The sequence below is a fragment of the Bos taurus genome, chromosome 22 (assembly GCF_002263795.3).
Source record: "Bos taurus isolate L1 Dominette 01449 registration number 42190680 breed Hereford chromosome 22, ARS-UCD2.0, whole genome shotgun sequence".
In the NCBI taxonomy this organism is placed as follows: domain Eukaryota; kingdom Metazoa; phylum Chordata; class Mammalia; order Artiodactyla; family Bovidae; genus Bos; species Bos taurus.
The window spans coordinates 59,523,417-59,544,634 of NC_037349.1; the positions used below are offsets into that span (position 1 = coordinate 59,523,417).

Genomic DNA, 21,218 nt, shown 5'->3' on the forward strand with positions numbered 1-21,218 from the left:
TGCAGGGCTAGTGAGAGACGGGAATGCCTTTCTTCCCCACTCAGGAATCTCGTGTCACCGCTGTCTGCCAGGAAATAGAAGGAAGCCTTCCATTTGAAGGAGCTTGTCTCTGTGGGCTATAAGGTTTGATTTAAAAAAATATATATCAAAGTTCATTTTTAAAGTATAGAAATTTCCATCTTGTCACAATCTTTTGGTGCATTCATGTTGTTTGGAAAACTTTTGTCTTCATTCTTAGGAACTAGGCATTGGGTGCGGTAGAAAGGAAGTGCAGCCTCTCCTTTGGGGCTACCCTAAGACTTCCGTTTGTAGTCGGTCAGGTGGAGTGAAGGAGAGTAAAACTGTTCCTTAACCCTAATATTTGAGTCTTTGTCCTGATTGGGTTTCTGGGCAAAGAAGGAAACCAAGCCAGTGATAATGGCTGGAATTGAGAGTGGGCAGTGACCGAGAGTCCGCGACACCACAGGCCCGCAGTGCGGACAGAGGAGGTCAGGACAGAGAAGCTGATGGTGAGGCACCCAGCCACCACAGGGCTTCCCGCCGCACCAGCTGATGTCTCCATGCCGTGAGCAGAGCAGAGTCCTTGGTTCATTCTGTAGATGAGTGTCTCAGCTGGGCTTGTATGTTGTGATCATCTGGGGAGCTTTAACCTCATGGTGATGACAGGGCCCGCCCCCCGAAATCCGGAATGCAGTCAGGGGGGATCAGTGAGTCTGCAGGCTGAGCACGTGACTGGACACAGCAGAGATCTGGAGCTGCCTCCTCTCAGCTTCAGCTGGCAGTGTTCTTCCTGCGCCTGGTCCTGCTGCTGTTATTTACTTGAAGTGAAGTCAAAGTCGCTCAGTCGTGTACAACTCTTCTCGACTCCATGGACCGTATAGTCCATGGAATTCTCCAGGTCAGAATACTGGAGTGGGGAGCCTCTCCCTTCTCCAGGGGGTCTTCCCGACCCAGGGATCCAACCCGGGTTTCCCGAATTGCGGGAGGTTCTTTACCAACTGAGGCACAAGGGAAGCCCCAGTGCTTACTTGGGCTTTTTTTTTAAGTGACTTGGTAGTCTGGTGCATACATACAGAAGAGTGCACGGAACATCGCTCTGTGTCTCGGTGGGTCGTTTTAAGTTGAAAAACCATGAAAGTAGCTCCCAGTCAAGAGAGAGATGATCGCCAGTGCCCCAGAGCATCCGCATAGGGGCAGCTCTCCTTCCGCTTCTGAGATTCATTCCTATTGCTGCGAGTAGCCACAATCGTTTTTCATTGCTCCGTGATATTTGTTTGTATGGATACATCACAGTGCAGGCGGCAGACGTGGGGAAACATTGCCAGTGTTTGGCGAGTAAGAATGACATTGGGTGACCATTGCTGGCTGTGTCCTTGCATGCACATGTGCACCGCAGCCTTGAGAGTATAACCTTGGAGTTGAATTGGAGGGTCACAGATATTCATGTGTTCAACTTGAGGAGGTAATAAACAGTACATTACTTCTAAACCAGCTCACACTCCCACCAGCAGTGTCCTGCATCCTTACCAACTCTTGGTGTTGCCCGTCTTTCTAATTTTAGTGATTCTGGAGGTTGTAAAGTAGTATTTCATTGTTGTTTCTTTTATTAAAATTTTTATTTTGGAGTGTATCAAGTAGCCAAGTGATAGGAAGGCTCCCCGTAGCCCCATCTGATTGCAGACCTGCTTTCTGACCTATAATATTTGTGTGAATCTCTGGAAAATAAGGACTTAAAAATGCCATTTTCACCCCTAGAGGAAATTAACAGTACATTCTTAAATATCAGCACGTATGTAGTTCCTGTTTAAATCTCACATTGTCCCGTAAGTGTCATGATGTTTTCTTTTATAGTGTTGTGGGATCAGGATACAGGTAAAGGTCTGTATGGTAGACTCGTTGGCACGTATCTTCGTTTGAGTCTGTGTTTCCCTTATGTTTCTGTTTTTACCTTTGGGCAAAGTATAAGCTGGATAGAGACGGGGAGGCCATACTCAAGGGCTGGCAGAACGGAGTGAGGGGTTCTGGAGGCACACGTTGACTGGAGGGGAAGGACGGGGCAGGTTCCATGGGAAACGCTGTCAGCGAGTCGGCCCTGTAGTGCGGTCGGAGGAGAGGGGTCCCGGAGACTCGGATCCAGTCCTCGGTTCCCTGGAGAGGGACGGGCCCTTCACCTCACCCCTGGGGCTGCGTCTGTGCAGTGCTTCCCTCCCCAGGACTGTGTGTGAGCGAGGCTGACTCGTTGGTTCTTATAACGTGGAGGTTTTATGGCTAAAAAGACTGTTGGAAAAGTGGGAGGGCGTCGAGTCTCTCACCAGGGTTTCTTCTGTCATCTCTCTTCAGGGCTTCGGATAAAGGAGACCAAGGAGGTGTACGAAGGAGAGGTCACGGAGCTCACCCCATGTGAGACGGAGAATCCCATGGGGGGCTACGGCAAGACCATCAGCCACGTGATCATTGGGCTCAAGACGGCCAAGGGGACCAAGCAGCTGAAGGTGAGCGCGTGCCTGTGGGCGCTGCTCTGCTGAGGCGCCTCCCTGTGTGAGCGCGTCTGTGCAGGGCCGCAGACAGCACCTGTGGGCAGGGCCGGCACGCAGACGACTCAGTGAGGACGGCTCCGGCTCGTTGGCGCCGAGGAAATCGTGTGTGTCAGGACTGAGCTGCGTGGTGCCACCCTGCGTCCCGCCAGGGGACCGCGTGTCTCGGGCCTGGCCGCTGACTGGCGCTCACAGGAGAAGCAGCACTGAGCGATCTGGTGAGGGCTGAAGAGCCGTGACGGAGCCATCTCGAGGGGCCTCGTGCGGAGTCCCAGCTGCAGGCCCTTTTGTGTGTTGGGACCTTGAAACCGTGATGGCTTCACTGGTCAGTTCTGCTTAGGCCCAGGGCTCTGTGGAAAGTGTGGTGGTGGCAGTGGTGAAGGTCCTGGGTGAACCTCCCAGCCCTGTCCCATAAGCCTTGAGGAGACTGTAGTATAAGATAACGACTGGGTTTGAAAGTGGGAAGTGACTGAGAGTGTGTGACACCACAGGCCAGTGGGAAGTGGCAGCTGCTGATGTTGTGAAATGGAACAATCTGATTGTGGCTTTGCCTTATTAAAATAAGGAATAGCCTCTTCTTCACGGCACTTATTCACTGTATGTGTCAAGCCCTGGGCTGAGTGCATCAACAAATCTGTGTGTGTGTGATTTCCCTTATTTTATAGATAAAGAGCTCTGAGGCACATGAGGAGGCTAAGCGTTTACCCTCGGATCGCACAGCTAGTCAGTGGCGGGGCGGATTCTCCGAGTCCTACTGACTGCTGTCTGCACTGTAACTCGCTGTGGGGCCTTTAGGCGTCAGTTGAGCTCTCTGGAGCTCCATCTCCCTATCTGTAGACTGCAGCAGGTTGACCATATAACGTCTCCATCTTTGCCTTCCTCTGTGATTTTATCTTTCTTTCACTTTGTAAGGTGGTGTCTTGGTCACTGCTTTATGGAGATCATAAAAACGTCGCCTCTCCAAAGGACCATTCTTCTTTGTCCTAACAGGGTTTCCATCTCAGGAGCTTGCCTCTGCAAGTATCTCTCTTAAACCTCCCCCTCATCTCTCCCATTCTGTATTAATTACATTTCTTAGCAGGATCTGCCACCTTTCCAGTAATTACATCTTTAGTCAATTCATTTGGGAAATTAACTGATACAAAAATGCGTGACGCCAAAAAAAGAAAAACAGAACGTGTACTATCGAATGTAGGATAGATAACATAAGGTATACAGTTTAAATTTCAGTTATCCATAAAGCTGTTTGGCACAATTTCTGTAAGAAAATAACAAGAGGATGAATGTTTTGCTTTCACAACGAGAACTTCCTGCCACATTGAGCATCTGCGCAGGCTGTTTGGGGAGACGATGTTTCAGGGCGAAGGCCAGGCCTCTGCCTTTGTGGAGTGCCGCCCTTGTCCCAGCCCCGTTCGGGCCCGCCACGCAGCAGCCTCAGTCGGGCGGTGGTCCAGGAGGGTGGGCCTGGGCTCCTGTGGTACTGTTTGTAACAACTTCATTGAGGTCTCCCTGTAAGTAAAACTCACCCATTTTAAGTGCGCGACTCAAGGACTTTTAATCGGTTTACAGAGTGGCGTAGCTATCATCACAGTCCGATTTTAGGACATTTTCGTTACTCCAGAAAGAAACCTCGTGCCTATCTGCAGTAACTTCCCATCCCACCCCCAGGCCCTGGCAGCCTCTAGTCCACTTTGTCTCTGTATCTTTGCCTTTTCTGAACACTTCATAAAAATAGGATCACACAACATGTGTGCTTTTATGTGTGGCTTTTCCTACTGAGTCCTGGTAAGTTTTTATTCTAGTTTTGTTTTAGAGTTGAGAGTAACAGCTCCCCTTGAAGTTCAACAGAGAGAAACGTTTCTAAATAAAGACTCCTTATAAAAGATGCTCTCCCAGAATATCGATCGCCCAGGTGGCCCGAGTCTGGACGATCTGGAGAAGGCAGCTTTTCCCAGATGTGCTGCTTTTCCTTCTGGAGATAGAAGCAGTTGGGCCCAAGGAGCAGACACTGGGATTTGAGTCCACTGGCTTCAGAGAGATCCTGGTTTTATGTTTCCTTTGAATGAATCGCATCTGTGATGTGATTAGCCTGGGTGCTGTCATGTGGGTGAAGAAAGTGAAGCTCAGAGAGCCTCGTCTAAACCACAGGCCCGCTGAAGGGCAATTGTGGAGAGGACACAGGTTCTGTCCCTGCTTCTGGTGCAGAAACTGCCGCCCCTGCCCGAGGTGGGGAGGGCCAGGGATTGCCGCAGGGAGAGCAGTCTCAAAAGGGGGTGTTAGGGCCGTGGGCCCCACCTGTAAGTGGTTAGAGCTGCGTTTGCCAGTTTGCAGCCTCTGGAGTAAAAGGAAGGAGGAGCTTGGGTCTCCCTCGGTGCCCCCCTCCTGCCTGCTCTCTGGGGCGCGCAGGCTCTAGAGCCCGCCTCACACATCCTCACACGCACGTCCCCTCTCCATGTGGTCACTGACTACCTCAGCTCTCACACGGGAAGCGCCTGGCAGTGTGTCAGAATGTAATGTCTATTATAGGTCCCTGGTTCACTTGTTTTCTTTTTTTAAGCTGGACCCCAGCATTTTTGAAAGTTTGCAAAAAGAGCGAGTAGAAGCTGGAGATGTGATTTACATCGAAGCCAACAGTGGGGCCGTGAAGGTAACACCGCAAGGAGACCCGGGGGCGGGGCGGGGCCTTCTCTCTTCAGGGGGTCCGGGGTGCGTGGGGAGGGGCCCTGGGCCTGCTGCCCCTTATGTTTAGTCAAGTTTGCCTTCCCTGTATCTGCATTCTGTAACCTCGTGATGAAAACAGACAGTCTGTTAGAAAAATACTAAAACCTGTTTGGAAGGGGAGAACAGTGAGGAGGTGAAATAGCGGTAGTCATTTCCAAATTGAAATGTGCAGGGTATTTAATCTTCCTTTTATCTCTTTGGTATTTTCTTCCCAAGATATATGCATGTGGAAAGGAATGCTGCATTAGTATCTGATTTCCAGGGTCCTGTACAGAGTTCCTCACTGTTTAATGGATGAGCATAATACTTCATATCGTGCACTAAATCACCCACCTACAAAAGAGACTGAGCAGCCCCTCCGTCTCCAGTTAATCTACTGGATTTGCCCTTTATCGGGAATTGCATGCAGTTAAAACAAGGGGGAGATTCTGGGAGAAAGTGTCGGGTGTCCTCAGCTGGGTTTTTGGAGCCCGGCGATGAGCAGATAGCGCCTTCTTGGCAGCAGGGGACCAGGCCACGTTTGGAGTTTGTCAAGGCGGCTGTTGGCCGCAGTTGGGACTGGAGACTTTTATCTCGCTGAGTGGCGTGGGGACTTGGCGGTGGACCTCACCAGGCACTCAGGCTTCTCTCTGTCTCTGTAGAGGCAGGGCAGGTGTGACACCTATGCCACAGAATTTGACCTTGAAGCCGAAGAGTACGTCCCCCTGCCCAAGGGGGACGTGCACAAGAAGAAGGAGATCATCCAGGACGTCACCTTGCACGACTTGGACGTGGCCAACGCACGGCCCCAGGTACTGCCCCCCGCTCCTGCTGGGCCGCCGGCCGCTGGCCCTGCCAGCGCGGCTCCTTTTGTGCGCTGGGGGCTCCTGGATAAGCTGTCAGTCTTGCCGCTTCTGAGGGCAGACAGTCCTTTTCTGTCTGTAATGTTCAGCAATTAACATTGCCAAGAGCGACGAGGGGCTCCTTTGTTCCAGTTCAGATGCTCTAGTCACAGACGGCTTCCTGCACACTGCTCCTTCTCCCAGCCCAGCCTCCGGCCTGAGCTGCCAGCTTCTCCCTGGCTTCCCTCCAGCACTGGCTCGGGCCTGGCATGCTCTGGGTGTGAGTGGCGGGGGCAGGAGTGTTCTTTGAGCCCTTTGCAGGATGTCAGAGAGCCTCACAGAGCGGTTTTCCCCCTGCCTAGCAGAACCCCCAGTTTTATAGCTTTGAGCTGGAGCTGCCCCTGCTCCTCATGTGAGTAGAAGATGGATGCTTGTGTCCTGACTAATAAAACGTGGGGAAGCGCAGGATGACTTTCTGCCATCTCTGGGGAACGTGCGCTTCAGAGGACTGACTCTTTCCCCGCTGGTGGTCTTTGGGTCTGGTTTCCTGTTCGTCCTAAAAGAGGCTATCCCTGCTAGCAAGGGAACAGGCTTTCTAACCTGAAATCTGATCTGTGGTTGTTTTGTCCCTTGGAGCCTTGGCCAAGAAAATGCTAAAGAACCTCCGCTCGGTCTGTGCAGCAGCTGTCCCAGACCAGCCTGTGAGAGCCACTCGCCCGAGTCAGCTCAGGGACTGCGTTGCTCCAACACCGATTGGCTCAGCTAATGGTCACTTTGAGTCTTCGGGTTTTCTATGATTTAGGGCTCTCTGATTTTCTCTTTGCTCCTCTGAGAAGAGGGCATACTATTTCCTACCTGGCGGGGCTGCTCTGGGGATCAGATGTCCTCAGTGGTCAGGAAGCTTTTGCCACCTTTCACTGCTGTGCGTTCAGGGACCACCTGTGTGCCGGGTAGGGCCTGGCAGCCCCAGGTGACCGTGGAGAGCTGTCTTCTGGCTGCCTGCATGGAGGCGCTGGCAGCTGGAGAGCCTGCCGGGGGGCGGCCTGCTGCACCGTCAGGCTCCAGGCCCTGAGCAGCTCTGGTCGCTAGGCCTGGTGAGAGGATGTAGGCCCAGAGTCGGTGCCACCCCACGGGGCTGGGGCAGCGGGACGGGCTTGGAGCTTCCTGGGAAGCAGGATGTGATTCCTGGCAGGTGGGCTCGAAGTGAGTCCTGGAGAGTCAGGTGCCCAGGGAAGGGTTGGCAGCCCTGTGGAGTCAGGCAGGCATTCTGGACCGGGAAGAGACGTGGCTGGGATGGGTTTGCTAGACACTGGCAGGGTGGGGGGCCTCTGAAAGGTCCTGTCCTGAGAAGCTCCCCGAGTTCCCAGTGCAGGTGCTGGGGTCTCTGCTTCTCAGGACCCCTGTTGACTTGATCAGTTGATGAGGGCCCCGGGCAGAGGTGGTGATGAGGTGTTTGCAGCTGCCTTAGGAAGCGAGACTGACTCCTGAGCCTTCTCTTGTACAGGGGGGACAAGACATCCTGTCTATGATGGGCCAGCTCATGAAGCCCAAGAAGACGGAGATCACAGGTGAGACGAGACGCAGTGCTGGGGGCTGGAGCCTGGCGGTGCGTGGGATCCTGCCCCTCCTGACAGCGGGGGCTGCGCTGGATCCCCATGCGCATCCCGAGAGGGAGACAGGCGGTCGTTGGCGTGTCCCGCCAGCAGCGCACTGCCCGTCGCCTTGGTGGCCCCTGCCCGCCTCCCCGGGTGAGGCTGCAGGCTGCCTGGCCCTTGTGGGCCTCTGATTTACTTGCTCCTCTTGCTAACTGTATGCTCCTCTTTTTCCGAATTACCACAGATAGCTTTGTTACTTGAAAACTGTCAACGTTAAAGCTGTTTTCTTGCAAATTTCAGCCAGTGGCACGATGTGAACCCCCAGAGCAGTGTCCTTATCGTAGCATGGTCTCTCCAGCCCCGCCTCTTAGCTGTGGTGGAAGGTGTTGGGTGTGTGGGCTGCTCCCCCCTGCTGATGGTACAGGTGCTGGTTTGGAGAATGAAAACCATGACCTTGGACAGTTATTCAGCTTTTGAGATGCTCGTCCCTCTTCGAGCTCTGAGATGGGACCTCTCCTCAGACCTTGTCATTCTTCACAGGTTTTCCTCCAGAGAGGATTCTGAACGCACCCTATTCCTTCTAGGCGCTTGATTGAAAGTTAATTAACCGAAGCTTTGTCACACAGGCCACGAGAAAGGGTCGTTTACTCAGTGTAGCACAGGGGAATTTGCATATGAAAACTGCCCATCTTCCAGGCGGGTTTGAGATAATAAGGCCCGGTGGGGAGTGTGACAGACCACACCAGGAGTGTGCGTCCTGGTGAAGACAAGCGTGTACAAACTTAACACACCTTCAGGGGAGCGTGCCAGGGTTCTGCTTTTAGGCAACAGTAGCGCAATTTCAGATGAAACTGAAGCCTGGAGTGGGGTTGTAGCCTGATGCTGGGGTCACACAGCTCGCACTCAAGCCCAGCTCTAAACTTGGGCTTGGGTGGGATTCGGAGGGAGTGAAGAGAAAGGCGATCGCCTCCCCACGGCACTGACCCTGCCCGCCACCCTCGTCCACTCCTAGATAAACTGCGGGGGGAGATCAACAAGGTGGTGAACAAGTACATCGACCAGGGCGTGGCCGAGCTGGTCCCGGGCGTGCTGTTCGTGGACGAGGTCCACATGCTGGACATCGAGTGCTTCACCTACCTGCACCGCGCGCTCGAGTCCTCCATCGCGCCCATCGTCATCTTCGCGTCCAACCGAGGCAACTGCGTCATCAGGTACCTGCCCCCTGCCCCCAGGCTCCTCAGGGTCTCCAGGGTCACATCACCCCGTCGCGCCACCCGTCGAGTTGGGGAGGAGGGCGCCCTGTTCATCCTGAGGGAAACGCTCGGAGTGGCTTGATTTCACCCGAGCAGTCACCCTGTTTCTGCATGTGAGGGCTTCCTCGTGGTAACTGGGGTTCCCATGGGTGTGACTTGGTCATCTGGTTGGAGTGGGCAAAGGAAAGGTCGGGTGGGCCAGCCCTCAGCCATACAGCCTGTCTTGACTTCCGTCCCACGTGAGCTCCCCGAGGTGTGTGTTGTGAGTTCACTTTTCAGATGAGGAACCAGAATGACAGCATGGTGTGCCCCTGGCCACAGATAGGACGAGAAACCCTGGCCTCTGACAGTGAATCCTGTCCTTTCTTTCTGGCCCAAACCTTTTCTTGGGGCCACACTGGTACCTCCCTCCCAATCCCCAAGGCCCACCTTCAAGAAGGGAGCCCAGGGGCGTTCCTGGCGGTCCAGTGGTTAAAATCTGCCTTGCAGTGCAAAGGACATGGGCTCTTTCCGTGGTCCAGCAAGATCCCACGTGCTGCAGGACAGCGGAGCCTGTGCAGCGTGGCTACTGACGTGCCCAAGGGCACATGCTCTTCAACAGGGGAAGCCACCGCAGTGAGAGCTGGAGAGCAGCCCCCACTCAGCGCAACTAGAGAAAGCCCACACGCAGCAACAAAACCCAGCTCAGCCAAAAACAAGGAAGAGCTTTAGAAAAGGAAGGGCGCCCAGAGGCCTCGCCCCTCCAGCGCCCGAGTGAGCACCGGTGTGCCCAGTCGTTGGCTGCCGTGTTCTGCACGCCCTGCGTGTTGGGCCTGCTCCCAGCAGTGCTGGGGCACGACGGGGTGGTGCAGGGCCTCTGCAAGCCTGCCACACAGTGGTGAGGGCGGCAGGGCCCGGAGACTGCGTGCTCCTGGCCCAGGGGGAGCAGGAATCTGAAGAGAGACCCCAAGACCGTGAATGTCTCAGCACAGAGCAGCAGCCAAAGCGAGTGCGGAGCCTAGACCAACCTGCACCCGAGCCCCGCCTCTGCAGAGGAGCTCTGTCTCCGCTGAGCTTGTACGGCAGCCGTGCCGTGGGCTCTGGGGCAGCCCCACTCAGGCGGCCGTTCTCGCCCAGGGTGAGGGTCTGTGTGCACGCTGTCCATGCTGGTGGCAGCATCGTGCAGCCCCTCTTTGAATCCCTGTAATGCTGTCTTGTTAAGAGCACCGCTCGCCACCGTCACAGCTGTCTTCTGGTCTTGAAGGGAAGGCAGCTTGGACCAGGTCCAGGCCAGCCAGGGCCTGGCCACCTGGGCAGCACCTGGAAACGCCGCCTGGCCTGGTGAGTCTGGTGTCGGCCACGCAGACCCTGTGTGTGTTTTCTGGGCTTGGCTCTGGTGGGGCCTGGATTCAGTGTGACTGAGGGCAGACAGGCCCAGCCTGGACAGATGGCGCCCCTGCCGAGGGAGCCCCGCGGCCAGAGCCGACCCGGCCGAGAGCTGGGCCGAGAGCGCTCAGGACCAGAGTCCTCTTCGTCTCATGCCGTCTAGGGAAAAAGAGGCACGGGAGGGTGGCCCTGACCTCAGAACCCGCCCAGTGGGGCCTGGGGAACTTGGCCCCAGCCCCATCCAGAAGCATGTGTGTTCCAGAAACCATTTTCTCTAATACGTTGTCTGAAAGAAACTTTGTACCTAAGAGTTAGAGCTTGAATACATTTCCACAGTCTTTGGTCTTTAATTCCTGAGAAATGCTTAGTATTTTTTAAGCAGAGGGTTTTTGGGGGTTTTTTTCTGTTTAAATTTTTAGTTTTATGGACTCAAAACCAAAAGAAAAAATTTTAACACATATTGATAAATTCTGTTCCTTTGTGGTTTTTTCCCTAATCTTTTTTTCTCTAGACTTTTTATATTTACTATCTCTGGAATGAAGATAATTTATCATGAGTGTTGTAAAATTGGGGATGTTTTAGGATGGCGAATTGAGATCTTTTAAACTTTTCACAGGAGAATATCTAAATAGGTTTTAAAATGAGAAACATATAGCCTAAACAGAATTAAATAACTGAATATTAAATGTAGTTTTTAAAGGTTATTTTGTTTAATATGACAATTACAGGTATACCAAGTACTAAGATTTTAATCATGATAGAATTTTATCTTTATAATTCTTTATTATTATTTTTAGAAATATTTGTTGGTGAAAAAGATTTATTTTTTTCTAATGATGTCTTAATGTTTTGTATTTGCTACTAGTCTGCTTCCTTTTTTGTTTGAAAAGGTCTTAATTATTTTTATGTATTAGATTTAACAGTTTTTTCATTTTGGTAAAATGCACATAACATAGTTTGCCGTTTTAGTTATTTTTAAGTGTTGGGGAGGCCAGAATTGGGGGCCTGCTGCTGTGGCTTCCAGAAGTGGAGGCAGGAGCCCCCGGCTCAGCCCCCTGGGCTTCCAGACACGGCTGAAGCCTGGCACGTGTGCCACACGTTTCTGCCGGGCACACAGCCCACTGGAAGCTGGTGCTGTTCAACCCGGTGGGGTGGCCATTCACTGGTTTGGCTAAGGATCCGAGAGAGAGACAGGCAAAGGATATGATTGGACAGTTCTCAAAAGAAATAAAAGAGCTAAGGAACGTAAGGGAAGGCATTCACGTGATTCGTTAATAGTCAAGGAAAGGCAAATTCAGACGAGGCGTTAGGCCTTCCTTTTCCTGGGCCTTTAAGCAGCGTGCTGTTAGGCTGCTCTGTGCTGGCTGCAGTGTAGCGGGGCCAGATCGCTCCTGTGGCTGCAGAAATGAACATAGTCCTCTGTTCACCCATTCATGTTTAGGGAGATATTCAGGGCTGGGTCTGGCTCTGTGGGAGATGCTGAGGAAATGTTCACGGCAGTGTGCCTAAAACACCGTTAGTTATGACAGCAACTATGAAGCACTGTGTGACTGCCCAGCGGCGTGGGTCCAGTGAGACTCGTCCTGGGCCGTTAATACTGAAACAACAGGGACAGAAGCGACCCAAACGGACCTACACACTTCGGGTAACGCGAGAGGGCGTGACAGGTGCCGGTACGAACAGTCTCGATGTGATTCCAGTTGGCTTTTCTCCTCCTCCCCCAGTTTCCTGTGGTGTTGATATTTGCAAAAACAATGACGCGGTTTCTGATGGCACCTGAGTTAGTCTGTGTCCTCTGCGGTCCTGCTTCTGACTCTCAGGACGAGAACTAGCTGCTCTGTTATCACCGGGGCCTCAGCCATGTTTCCACTGTCCAGAGAGGCCTGAGTGACGTGGAACTTGTCGGCCTTGCAGGGGCACGGAGGACGTCACCTCTCCTCACGGCATCCCTCTCGACCTTCTGGACCGAGTGATGATCATCCGGACCATGCTGTACACCCCGCAGGAGATGAAACAGGTGGGCAGCCCCACCCCCTTCTCCCTGCCCTCGCTCGCCCTCCAGGTCCCTGACACCGAGCAGGACGGTGCCCGTGAGTGGCCCTGGCCCCCCACTGCCCCCCACGGAGCTGCCTGCCGCGGGCGTGTCTCCGTGCTCCTAAGCCTTGGCCCACCTGAATGACGCGTGAGCCAACGGGGCGTTGCTTCTAGTGTCCCAGAGGCTCAGCTGCCGGGAGTCCTGGCGGTCCTCTCTTCTACTCCATCCCGCCTGGTAACCTTCGGACAGGGACAGTGGGAAAAACAACGGGAGGACCGCCAGTAAGGAGGTCCCAGCTCTGAGAGAGGCGGCAGAGCCCACTCAGTGATGGGCCTGCCCAGGCGCCAGCCCACCAGAGCCCACAGCAGCCTGGCTCCCTCGGGCAGAGCCCAGGTCCCAGCAGAGGGCGTGTGGGTGGGGGTCGTGGAGTGAGGCTCACAGGAAAGGTGCCCAGGGAGCACTGAGGTCAGGGCCTGCATGGCGGCTCCGCCTGTGCTGAATCGGGAGAGGTGACGGCTGCGGGACTGGCCTCGTCCCCAGGGCGCAGCCCCAGCTCTCCGTGCAGAGTCGGAGCCGCAGCCACATGCCCGCAGCCTTGGCAGCCCCGTCCCTTCTGGCCTTCCAAGCCATCCTCTCCCCCTGTGCTGGCTGAGCCCTGCGTGGCGATTCCAGGACACAAAGCCGGCTGTGCACTGCGGGGCCCAGCCATCTGCTGTGCCCACCTGACCCCAGACAGTCTCAATGGGGCATTGGTCTCTCACTGTGGGTCAGCGTATGGCCACGGCTGGGGACCTGGAGTGGCCCAGGGCCACACTGACATCCGGGGGACTCTGCCAGACCCTCTCCTCCAGAGCACTCAGATGGGGTACTGAGTCATTCGATGCCGTCACTCCAGGTAGGGCGGACAGTTACTACTGATGTTCTTAAAGAGCGGGTGCTGAGATGTAGACTGGTTAGCTTGTCCAGGTTCGCATGGCCCATCTGTGGCAGGACTGGGTCTGGGACCCAGGCTGTCTCATCCTGAAGCCCCTTACCTGAAGTCTCTGCCACCAGCCTCCTCCCCGTGAGAAATGTCCCATCTGGAGGGAGTCTCTGTGGCAGTTGGCCAGCAGGCCGCTCCTTTCGGAGCTCAGAGGGCCTCTCCTGGACCCTGCGTAGCAGCTCCCCACCTGCCTGTGGCCTGTCTGGCCTGGCCCTGCGTGTCTTGTTGACTAGCGCCCAGGAGGCCCGTGATGTGTAGAGCCAGAGCTCTCCCTGCGTGACAGCATGGATCGGACCCCAGTGGTTGTGGTTGACGGCAGCAAGCTGGGTGGGAGATGGGGTCCACGGCTGGAGGCCTTGTCCCCACATGAGAGTCTCTTGGTCTTGGATAAATGCTGGGTCGAAGCCAAGGCTTTCACTGACTAGGAGCAGAAGCAGAGGAGACACCGGCCCCTTCCTCACCCCAACCGTTGTGGCCAGGGCGGTGCCCTGTGCCCCACGGCGCTCCGTGGCTGTGTGGTGTCCTCTGTGGGCCTCCGCCTCTGCTCACGGGACAAGCGCTCCCTCCTCTCGGGGCCGCTGGGAGGCCCCAGGGAGAGCACGGGAACTCAGGGAGGAGTGACTGCTGCTCACAGGCTCCTCAGCAGCTTTCAGTGAGCAGGGCTCCAGGCTGGCATCGCAAGATCAGCCAGCCAACCTCTGTGGCTTCCTTTCCACCCGGAGCATGCTGCCCTACCCCCCCACACCCCCCACCACCACCCCGCATATGCGTGCTGCCCCAGGGTCCGCAGGCTCAGCGGGGGGGCCTCTTCTTGGGCTTTCTCTTGGGCGAGGAGATGACAGACCAGCTCCAGGACGAGCCTGACTTTGCTCATGCCATTCAGGGGACAGTCTCAGCATTTCTACTGGAGCTTGGCTGGGTTTTTTAAAAACAAAATGATGTAACTTGTGTACTCTGCCACCAGCGCCGACACCCTCATAAACTATCCCTTGCAGGTTATTAAATGATTAAAGATCTAATTTATGAACTGTCACTGGTGAGCGGTCTGGAGCAGGAGCTCCTGGCATTGCTGTGACCTGCTCCAGAGAGAGCGAGAGCACAGCATCCCTGACACCCTGCAGTGTCGGCCGCTCGGGCTGGGGTCTCCCCACCAGGCTCCAGGACCCCGTGTCCACATCTCCCTAGAGTTCCCGAGGCCCCGGGGACTTCTTGTGGCAGATCCAGCTGTTGGTGACAAGCTCTTTCTACTCGAAAGTGCAGAGCTGCCCTGCTCTGATGGGCGTTTACCAGAGGGGCGTCCTTTGGCGGGAGCCTTCTGCCCCTGCTTTCCCCCGTCCGCGTGCCCGTCTGGTGACGTCCCTGCTCAGCTGCACATAGATGCTTGTGACTGAGGTCACACCTGGCAGCCCCCGGCTGAGCCGACGTTTGACGTGGCCAGTGCAGCGTCTGTGAGATATTTGAGTGGACAGCACTCTAGCGCTCAGGACATTTCGTACAGAAGTCTGAGTTGAGACCTTCCTGCCAGCGCCTGGCCCTTGGCCCTGGCGGCACCGCTTACTGCAGAGGGGCTGCCTCCCCATCCACCGTGCCCCTGCCCGCTCGCCACTCACGTCTGCGGGCCTGCTTCCGAGCTGGGCCTTCCCTGCGGACAGCTCCTGACCCTCTGGTCCCTCTGCCCTGGTGACGCTGTAGCCTGGGCTCAGTCTCTCCCGCCTCCATGGCTGTGTCCCGGGTACGTCTTTATGGCTTTAATTTAAACAAGGGCTTCTTGATATCTTGTTTACGAAGCTGCCAGAGTGAAAAATTCCTGTATTATACAAGGCTCGACGTCCCCGAGTTATCTCAGCACACAACACGCAGCATCATTACCCCGCTGCCCCTTATCACTTGGTGCTGCTGCGCGGCCAGCGCCCCGGCGCCACGCGCCCTGCCGTCCCCGCCCAGCCTGCCTCCCGCCAGCCCCTGGGGTCATCAGCGCACGTGCGCCAGCCTCCTCTTGACAGATGTGATGTCACCCAGTGATGTTACGAGGGCTGCTGAATCTTTAAAAGTAACTTTTTAAACGTATTTAACCATCACGTCAGGCAGAGAAAGGGCGCCTCTCCTTGCCTTACAGGTGGCGGTGCCCGCCCTGGGGAGGGGGGTTGGCTTCCCTGAGGGAGCCCCTGAGGGGCAAGGCGAGGAGGCACCAGCTGCCTCCTGTGGTCCTGTGGCTGCGTCCCCCAGGGGTGCGAGGCCTGCAGTGCCCACGGGAGGCTCTGCCCCGCCCACCCGGGTTGGGCCTCTATGGTCTCAGGAGATGGCACGAGAATGCTGAGGTTGGCCACTGTTGATCACAGTTTTTCTCCCAAAGATCATTAAGATCCGAGCCCAGACAGAGGGGATCAACATCAGTGAGGAAGCGCTGAACCACCTGGGGGAGATTGGAACCAAGACCACCTTGAGGTGAGCTGGCTCCCGGGCCCTGTCTGGATGGGGGCCTGGCCTGGCCCAGGGTCAGAACGGCCCGCTGGCAGTGTTGGGAAAGCTGAGCGGCGGCAAGTCCTCCGTCCCGAGATGGGCCCCCTGCCCGGCGGCCCCTGGGGTGCAGGAGGGGGGCAGGACTGGACACGGGGGCGGGGCAGGCAGCCCCCTGCAGCCCCAGCGCCTCTGCCTGGTGGGCGGGGAGGAGCCCGACAGGCGGCTGTCCTGACTACTCCCAGCGGCCAGAAGCCGGTTGCTGTGGATGGTGCCCCTCGGTGTCCTGATCCCTTCCTGTGAGTCACAGCTTCTTAGTGCTTAGCCCAGCCTGGTTCCCTTGGCGTCGGCTCCTCACTTCTAAGGGGGACGCAGAGCTGCCAGCTGGCTGGGTGGCACGGTACGTGCAGAAGCGCTGGACGTGCTCGCCTCCAGATGGCGCGTGTGCTCTCGGGCACGTGCTCCTCTCCCCGCCGTGTGCCCCGCCCCGTCTGGACCCTGGCATTGGCTCCCCACCACTGTGTGCGCCCCAGGTTGCGGGCCCTTCCCCGCAGTGCGGCTGCCGCCTGCTGAGCACTTCAGGCGGTGACAGAGTCGGGTGGCGGGGCTTACGGCGTGTTCGTGACTTCTGGCTCCTCTGGTGGGGTGGTAGGTCCAGCTCTCTGGGAAGTGACCACTGTCCCTGTCTGCTGCGTCTGCAGCAGCTGGCACAAGCTCCCGGGGCTCATGAGCACTCCTGCTGGCATGGGCAAGGGCTCCTGCCCATGGCCCCGACTCACCCCCGCCCTGGCCGCTCTAGGTACGCCGTGCAGCTGCTGACCCCGGCCAACCTGCTGGCCAAGATCAACGGGAAGGACGGCATCGAGAAGGAGCACGTGGAGGAGATCAGCGAGCTCTTCTACGACGCCAAGTCCTCGGCCAAGATTCTGGCCGACCAGCAGGACAAGTACATGAAGTGAGGCGACCGAGGGCGTCTGCGCGGGGACTGCGGTCAGCCAGGCCCCGGCCCAGCCACGCTGGGTGCTGTCCCCACCCGGGTGGACAGCAGCAGTGTGCGGTCGGCACGGAAATGCTTCCTTTAAATTATCGTAGCTCCTCCCGTGGCTGCTTTGAAGGAACCCTGCCGCTGGTGTGTTTCCTAATAAATCCTGACAGGTTATGATGGCATCTGACCCCCTGATGTTTAAAAAGGGGCCTTTGTGCTGTGGAACGGCTGGAGAGCTGGAGGGCTGCGAAGACGGCCCAGCCCCTCGCCGCCACGCACGTCGTGTGCACTCAGCCCGCGGCGCACGCCCTGGGCTCTGCGCATGTCCTCGGCGGTCAGCTCTCTGCTGTCCACCCCAGGAGCCACCCGGCGCCCATGTCACACCTGGGGCTGCCTCGTCTCCGATGACCCGGACAGTTTTAAGGAGTGCTGGTCAGGTGCCCCGTCATAGCGCCCTTAGTGGGGCAGGTTTGGTGCTTTTCTCGTGATTAAACTGGGATTAAGGGTCACTAGGAGAAGAGCACTGGGCGTTTCCATCAGGCCGTCGGGCGTGCCCGCTGGCGGGGCTCCTGGCTGCTGTGCTGGCGTGGGCCCCCTGGCCCGGGCGTGCCGTCGGGTTGCTCTGCCCGCCTTCCTCACCGTCCTCCTTGGAAGGCGTCTCTAAGCCCAGCCCTCCCAGGGGGCGGCACCTTCACTTCACCTCCTGGAGGCTGAGTGTCTTTGCCCCGGCGATCATCTGTTCTCTTCTGTGTCGAGACGGACTTCTGGAGCTTTTCTTTTATTATTTAATTTCTTTGGCTGCACTGGGTCTTGGTTTTGGCATGGAGTTCCCCAGCCAGGGCTTGAACACGGCCCCGTGTTGGGAGCACCGAGACGTAGCCACTGGGGATTTTTACTGTATGTTTTGGGGTTATAACCCAGTATGACGTTATTTTGTTGCCCAAGTTCCTCAGCTTTGACCACTGGGATCCCTTCAGTTGGACCCTGTGTCCCTGAGCCATGCCCCCGTCACGGGGACGACGTCTTTCGTCAGGCCCTGGGAGGGAGGGCCCGCGGCGCGTGGGCAGATGCCGCCTGGGTGCCCTTGCCGGGCAGGAGGACCACGGCGCGCTCTGCCGGGCCGGCCCTTGTCCCTGCGCCCACCGGGGGCAGTGCTCGGTGCAGGAGCAGCGCCTCACGGGCAGGGTCTCGGGTGCTTCTGTGTGCACCAGAGGGCACCCGCCGAGATGGGGATCCTCAGCACCACTGTAAGTCAGCCGGCACGCACCCCCGTCACCGGAGCTGAGCGGGAATCCAGGCGGGCGGGCAGAGTGCCGGGGTCCTCGAAGCCCCGCTGCCAGCATGGGTCTTGTGAGGGCCCTGCTGCTCCCCAGCACGGGGGTCCTGAGGTGGGGGGTGTGAGGGAAGTGGGCACAGGGAGGGGTGGTGGGGTGCTTCCTGAGGCCAGGGCCATGTGCGCTGGCCTTACCTGGCTACCCTCTCCCCCGAGTCCGCGCCCATCTCTCTGGTCTCCCAGCTTAAGGCGCGCTGGACCCACAGAAGCGTGAACCGAAGATGAAGATGCAGCAACAGCTCGCCCTGCTGGGCCGCGATGCCTGCGCCTCCTCCCGCATGCTCGCAGCAGCCCCCTGGGAGTGGGCTGGGGGTCCCCTGCCCAGCTAGTGACGATTCGTCAGGTGGTTGGAGGCCGTGCTCCTCAGTGTGCCGAGCTGTGGGGGTGGGCCCTCAAGCCCTGGGGAGGATGGGCGCGTGTTCACTGCCTGCTGTCCACACTCCCCAGGTCTCCTGGCCTTGGTGGTGCCCAGAGAGATGGTCTGCTCGTCCGTCGGCACTCACAGTGAGGGAGACAGGTCTGGACAGGTAGGAAGGCTGGGTTAGTTTAATTTCCCTCCTATTTTTCCCAGCAAAGCTTGTGATTATTACATTAATCTTCCAGGCGAAGTTTTTACGACCAATCCCTCGCCGACTATGAGAAGTTTCTCCATCCATTACCAAGAGGGAAACAGACCCTGGTGGGGAGGGAAATATTTGTTACATCTTATCTGGCTGACACATAATCTACCAACAATTACAGCAGCCCCATTTTTTGCACTATTTCAGCTCCAACGTGAAGAACTGTTGTAATGTTAGCGTGAGGCAGGGAGGGGGCTGTTGGTAGGAAGTGGCTAATCTTCCACGCTCTGGTCCCAGGCTGTCCTGGGTGCCTCCCAGCAAGCCCGATGGGTGAGCTGCCTGTATCCCAGCTCCCTGCTCCTGTGCTAATGGCCAGGAATGCATGTGAGGGCCCTGGGCCTAAGGGCTCTTAAAGGGAGGGCCCTGCTTCCATTTTCTCCGCCCACGTCTTTTCACGACCACACCTCTTAGGTTACACCCCCAAGATAGGTTCTTAGAGAATATTGGTTTTTAGAACTAAACAGATGATGATGACTTCTTGGCTAGCAGACCTTTCTCAACCCTCTTTCTAATAAAATGGAGCGCCTGAGTGGTGGGGGTGCGTTCCCTGTTGGACGCCACCCGCCCCCCACTCCTCAGACCCCAGCAGGCGTTGCCCAGGAGAGCAAGAGATACAGGTGCCCCACAGCGTCTGCGCCAGCCGAGCAGCGCCTGCTCTGGAGGGTCCCGGCAGAGGTGATAGGTGGGCGGGAGCGGGGGTCCGGGGGGCTCAGCAGGCAGGGGTGCAGCTCGGGTTGTCTTTGACCCTTGCCCTTGATCCCTCTGGTTCTTGAGCTTTGGTTTCTTCCTGTGAAGATGAGTTGGTGTGCGGACTTGGGGGGTCTGCCGTGGCTGCATCAGGCACTCCATTTACTGAGATCAGTCAAGAGTCCCGACCCCTGTCCCTCTTGGAGGAGGAGGAGGCCACACTTCATCCAACAGGAGCCAGAAGTGGCTGGGCGCCGGGCCCTGCCCCTCCTGGTCCGGACAGCTCGTCCTGGGAAGGCTGGAGGTCCCCTGCAGCTGGACCCGTCAGGCCCACAGGCTGGAGAGGGGAGAGAGCCGGCAGGGGTCTGGGCCTTTCCCCTAATGTCCACTACTTCCAGGAAGGGTATGCCGGCCCTCGCTGCCCCCTGGCCCCCTCTTCAATGAGGTGCAGGCAGGGCTGGGCAACGGGGATGGGGGCGCTGGTTTCCCGCTCTGTCCCAGCCTAGTCCGGCCCTTTGGCGTCTGGAAACGGGCCCGCTGAGAGTAGACCGGGGCCCACTCATCCCGTCCTTGTCCTGCCTCCGTTTCCTGGGGACAGGAGGCCCCGGGGAAGGGGTGCCGGGGCGGCCGCCGGGCTGGCTGTCGCCGGCTGGCCCCGTCACCCTGGCCGTCACTCGCGGCAGGCGCGGTGATTAATGGCCAGGCTGTGCCGCCCGGGCCGCCGTCAGCGCGCGTCTGCGGCGATGGATGCGCTGTCAGGCGCCGGCCCGCGCTGACCCCGGCCCGGCCGGCGCGATCAATGGGCGGCGCGCGCGGCGGCTGGGCCGGCGCGATAAGATGCGCCGATGGGCGCCCGCCGACCGCCCGTTCGACATCGCCGTCGCCGTGTGATTAATGGGGACGCGGCGGTGCGGGGACGCACGCGCGCGCACGGGGCTGGCGGTCCCAGGACACGCGTGCGCCGCCCTGCGCGAGGGCTGGGCGCGGGGACCACCGTTCGGCCTCCGCCCGCGGGCCACCAGCCTCTCCCCACGGCCCGGCGTCTGAAAACCTGGAGTCTGGCCCGATCGCCCGCATTCTCCCCTGGCCCCATGCGCGAGGGCGTACGGGCTCCAGACAGCCGACGGCATACGGCCCGGGAGGAGCACGGGCCGGTGCTGCGGGGGCGGCAGGGCGGCTTCCGCGAGGAGGTGACGGGGGCGAGCAGCAGCCGGGCTCGCACCAGGCCCTCCTACCCCCTTCCCGAGTCTGCAGCCGGCCGGCCGCGCGCCCCGCGCCTCGGCGAGGCCACAGCGCCCCCACGCGGCGCCCGCGCACAGCGCCGCCGCCCCGCCCCGCCCCCGCCGGGGCGGCCAAGCCTGGCTGGTTCCCTGCGATGGAGACCAAACCCATGGAGGGGCAGGGAAGGAGCGTGCGTCCCAAGGGGAAAAAAGCATCCGGAAACCTTACTGAATCCGGCTTTCAATTTTAAAAGTCTCCCTTGCCTCCTGCCGTCAGCCACCCTCTACTCTCTAGCATTTTTATTAGGGAGATTTTTCGCCTCCACTCCTTTGCACTTTTTTTATTTGCTCAGGGCAGTGCGATGCCCACCCCCCGTGCCCCGGGTCTGTTTCGGGGCAGGGGAGTTGGGGGCACAGCCCAAGGGGCCCCATGGGACTGTCTGGACCCCGGCACCAGCAGGTGGTGGGTCGGTGCAGAGCCTTCTGCTGACCCTTGGGCAGGACACGCCCACCCATGTCCCTTGCGCTTCCTGAGGACTCAGCCTGGTGGGGAGCTGGCCCAGTGAAGGCCTTCAGGAGATTGGGCCGGGGAGGGTGTGGGGCAGGCAGG

At 57.8% G+C, this 21,218-nt stretch overlaps 1 protein-coding gene across 1 annotated transcript in view; it reads left to right on the forward strand.

The window, feature by feature from the left end:
* Positions 1 to 16,922, forward strand: part of RUVBL1 (RuvB like AAA ATPase 1) — a 31,321-nt gene extending 14,399 nt beyond the window's left edge. Inside the window, 8 exon segments of the mRNA NM_001101076.1 lie at positions 2,341 to 2,492; positions 5,092 to 5,181; positions 5,897 to 6,046; positions 7,581 to 7,644; positions 8,684 to 8,882; positions 12,204 to 12,306; positions 15,660 to 15,751; positions 16,563 to 16,922. Coding sequence (NP_001094546.1) covers positions 2,341 to 2,492; positions 5,092 to 5,181; positions 5,897 to 6,046; positions 7,581 to 7,644; positions 8,684 to 8,882; positions 12,204 to 12,306; positions 15,660 to 15,751; positions 16,563 to 16,722 — 1,010 coding nt within the window. The 3' untranslated portion in view covers positions 16,723 to 16,922.
* Positions 16,923 to 21,218: the final 4,296 nt, after the last annotated feature.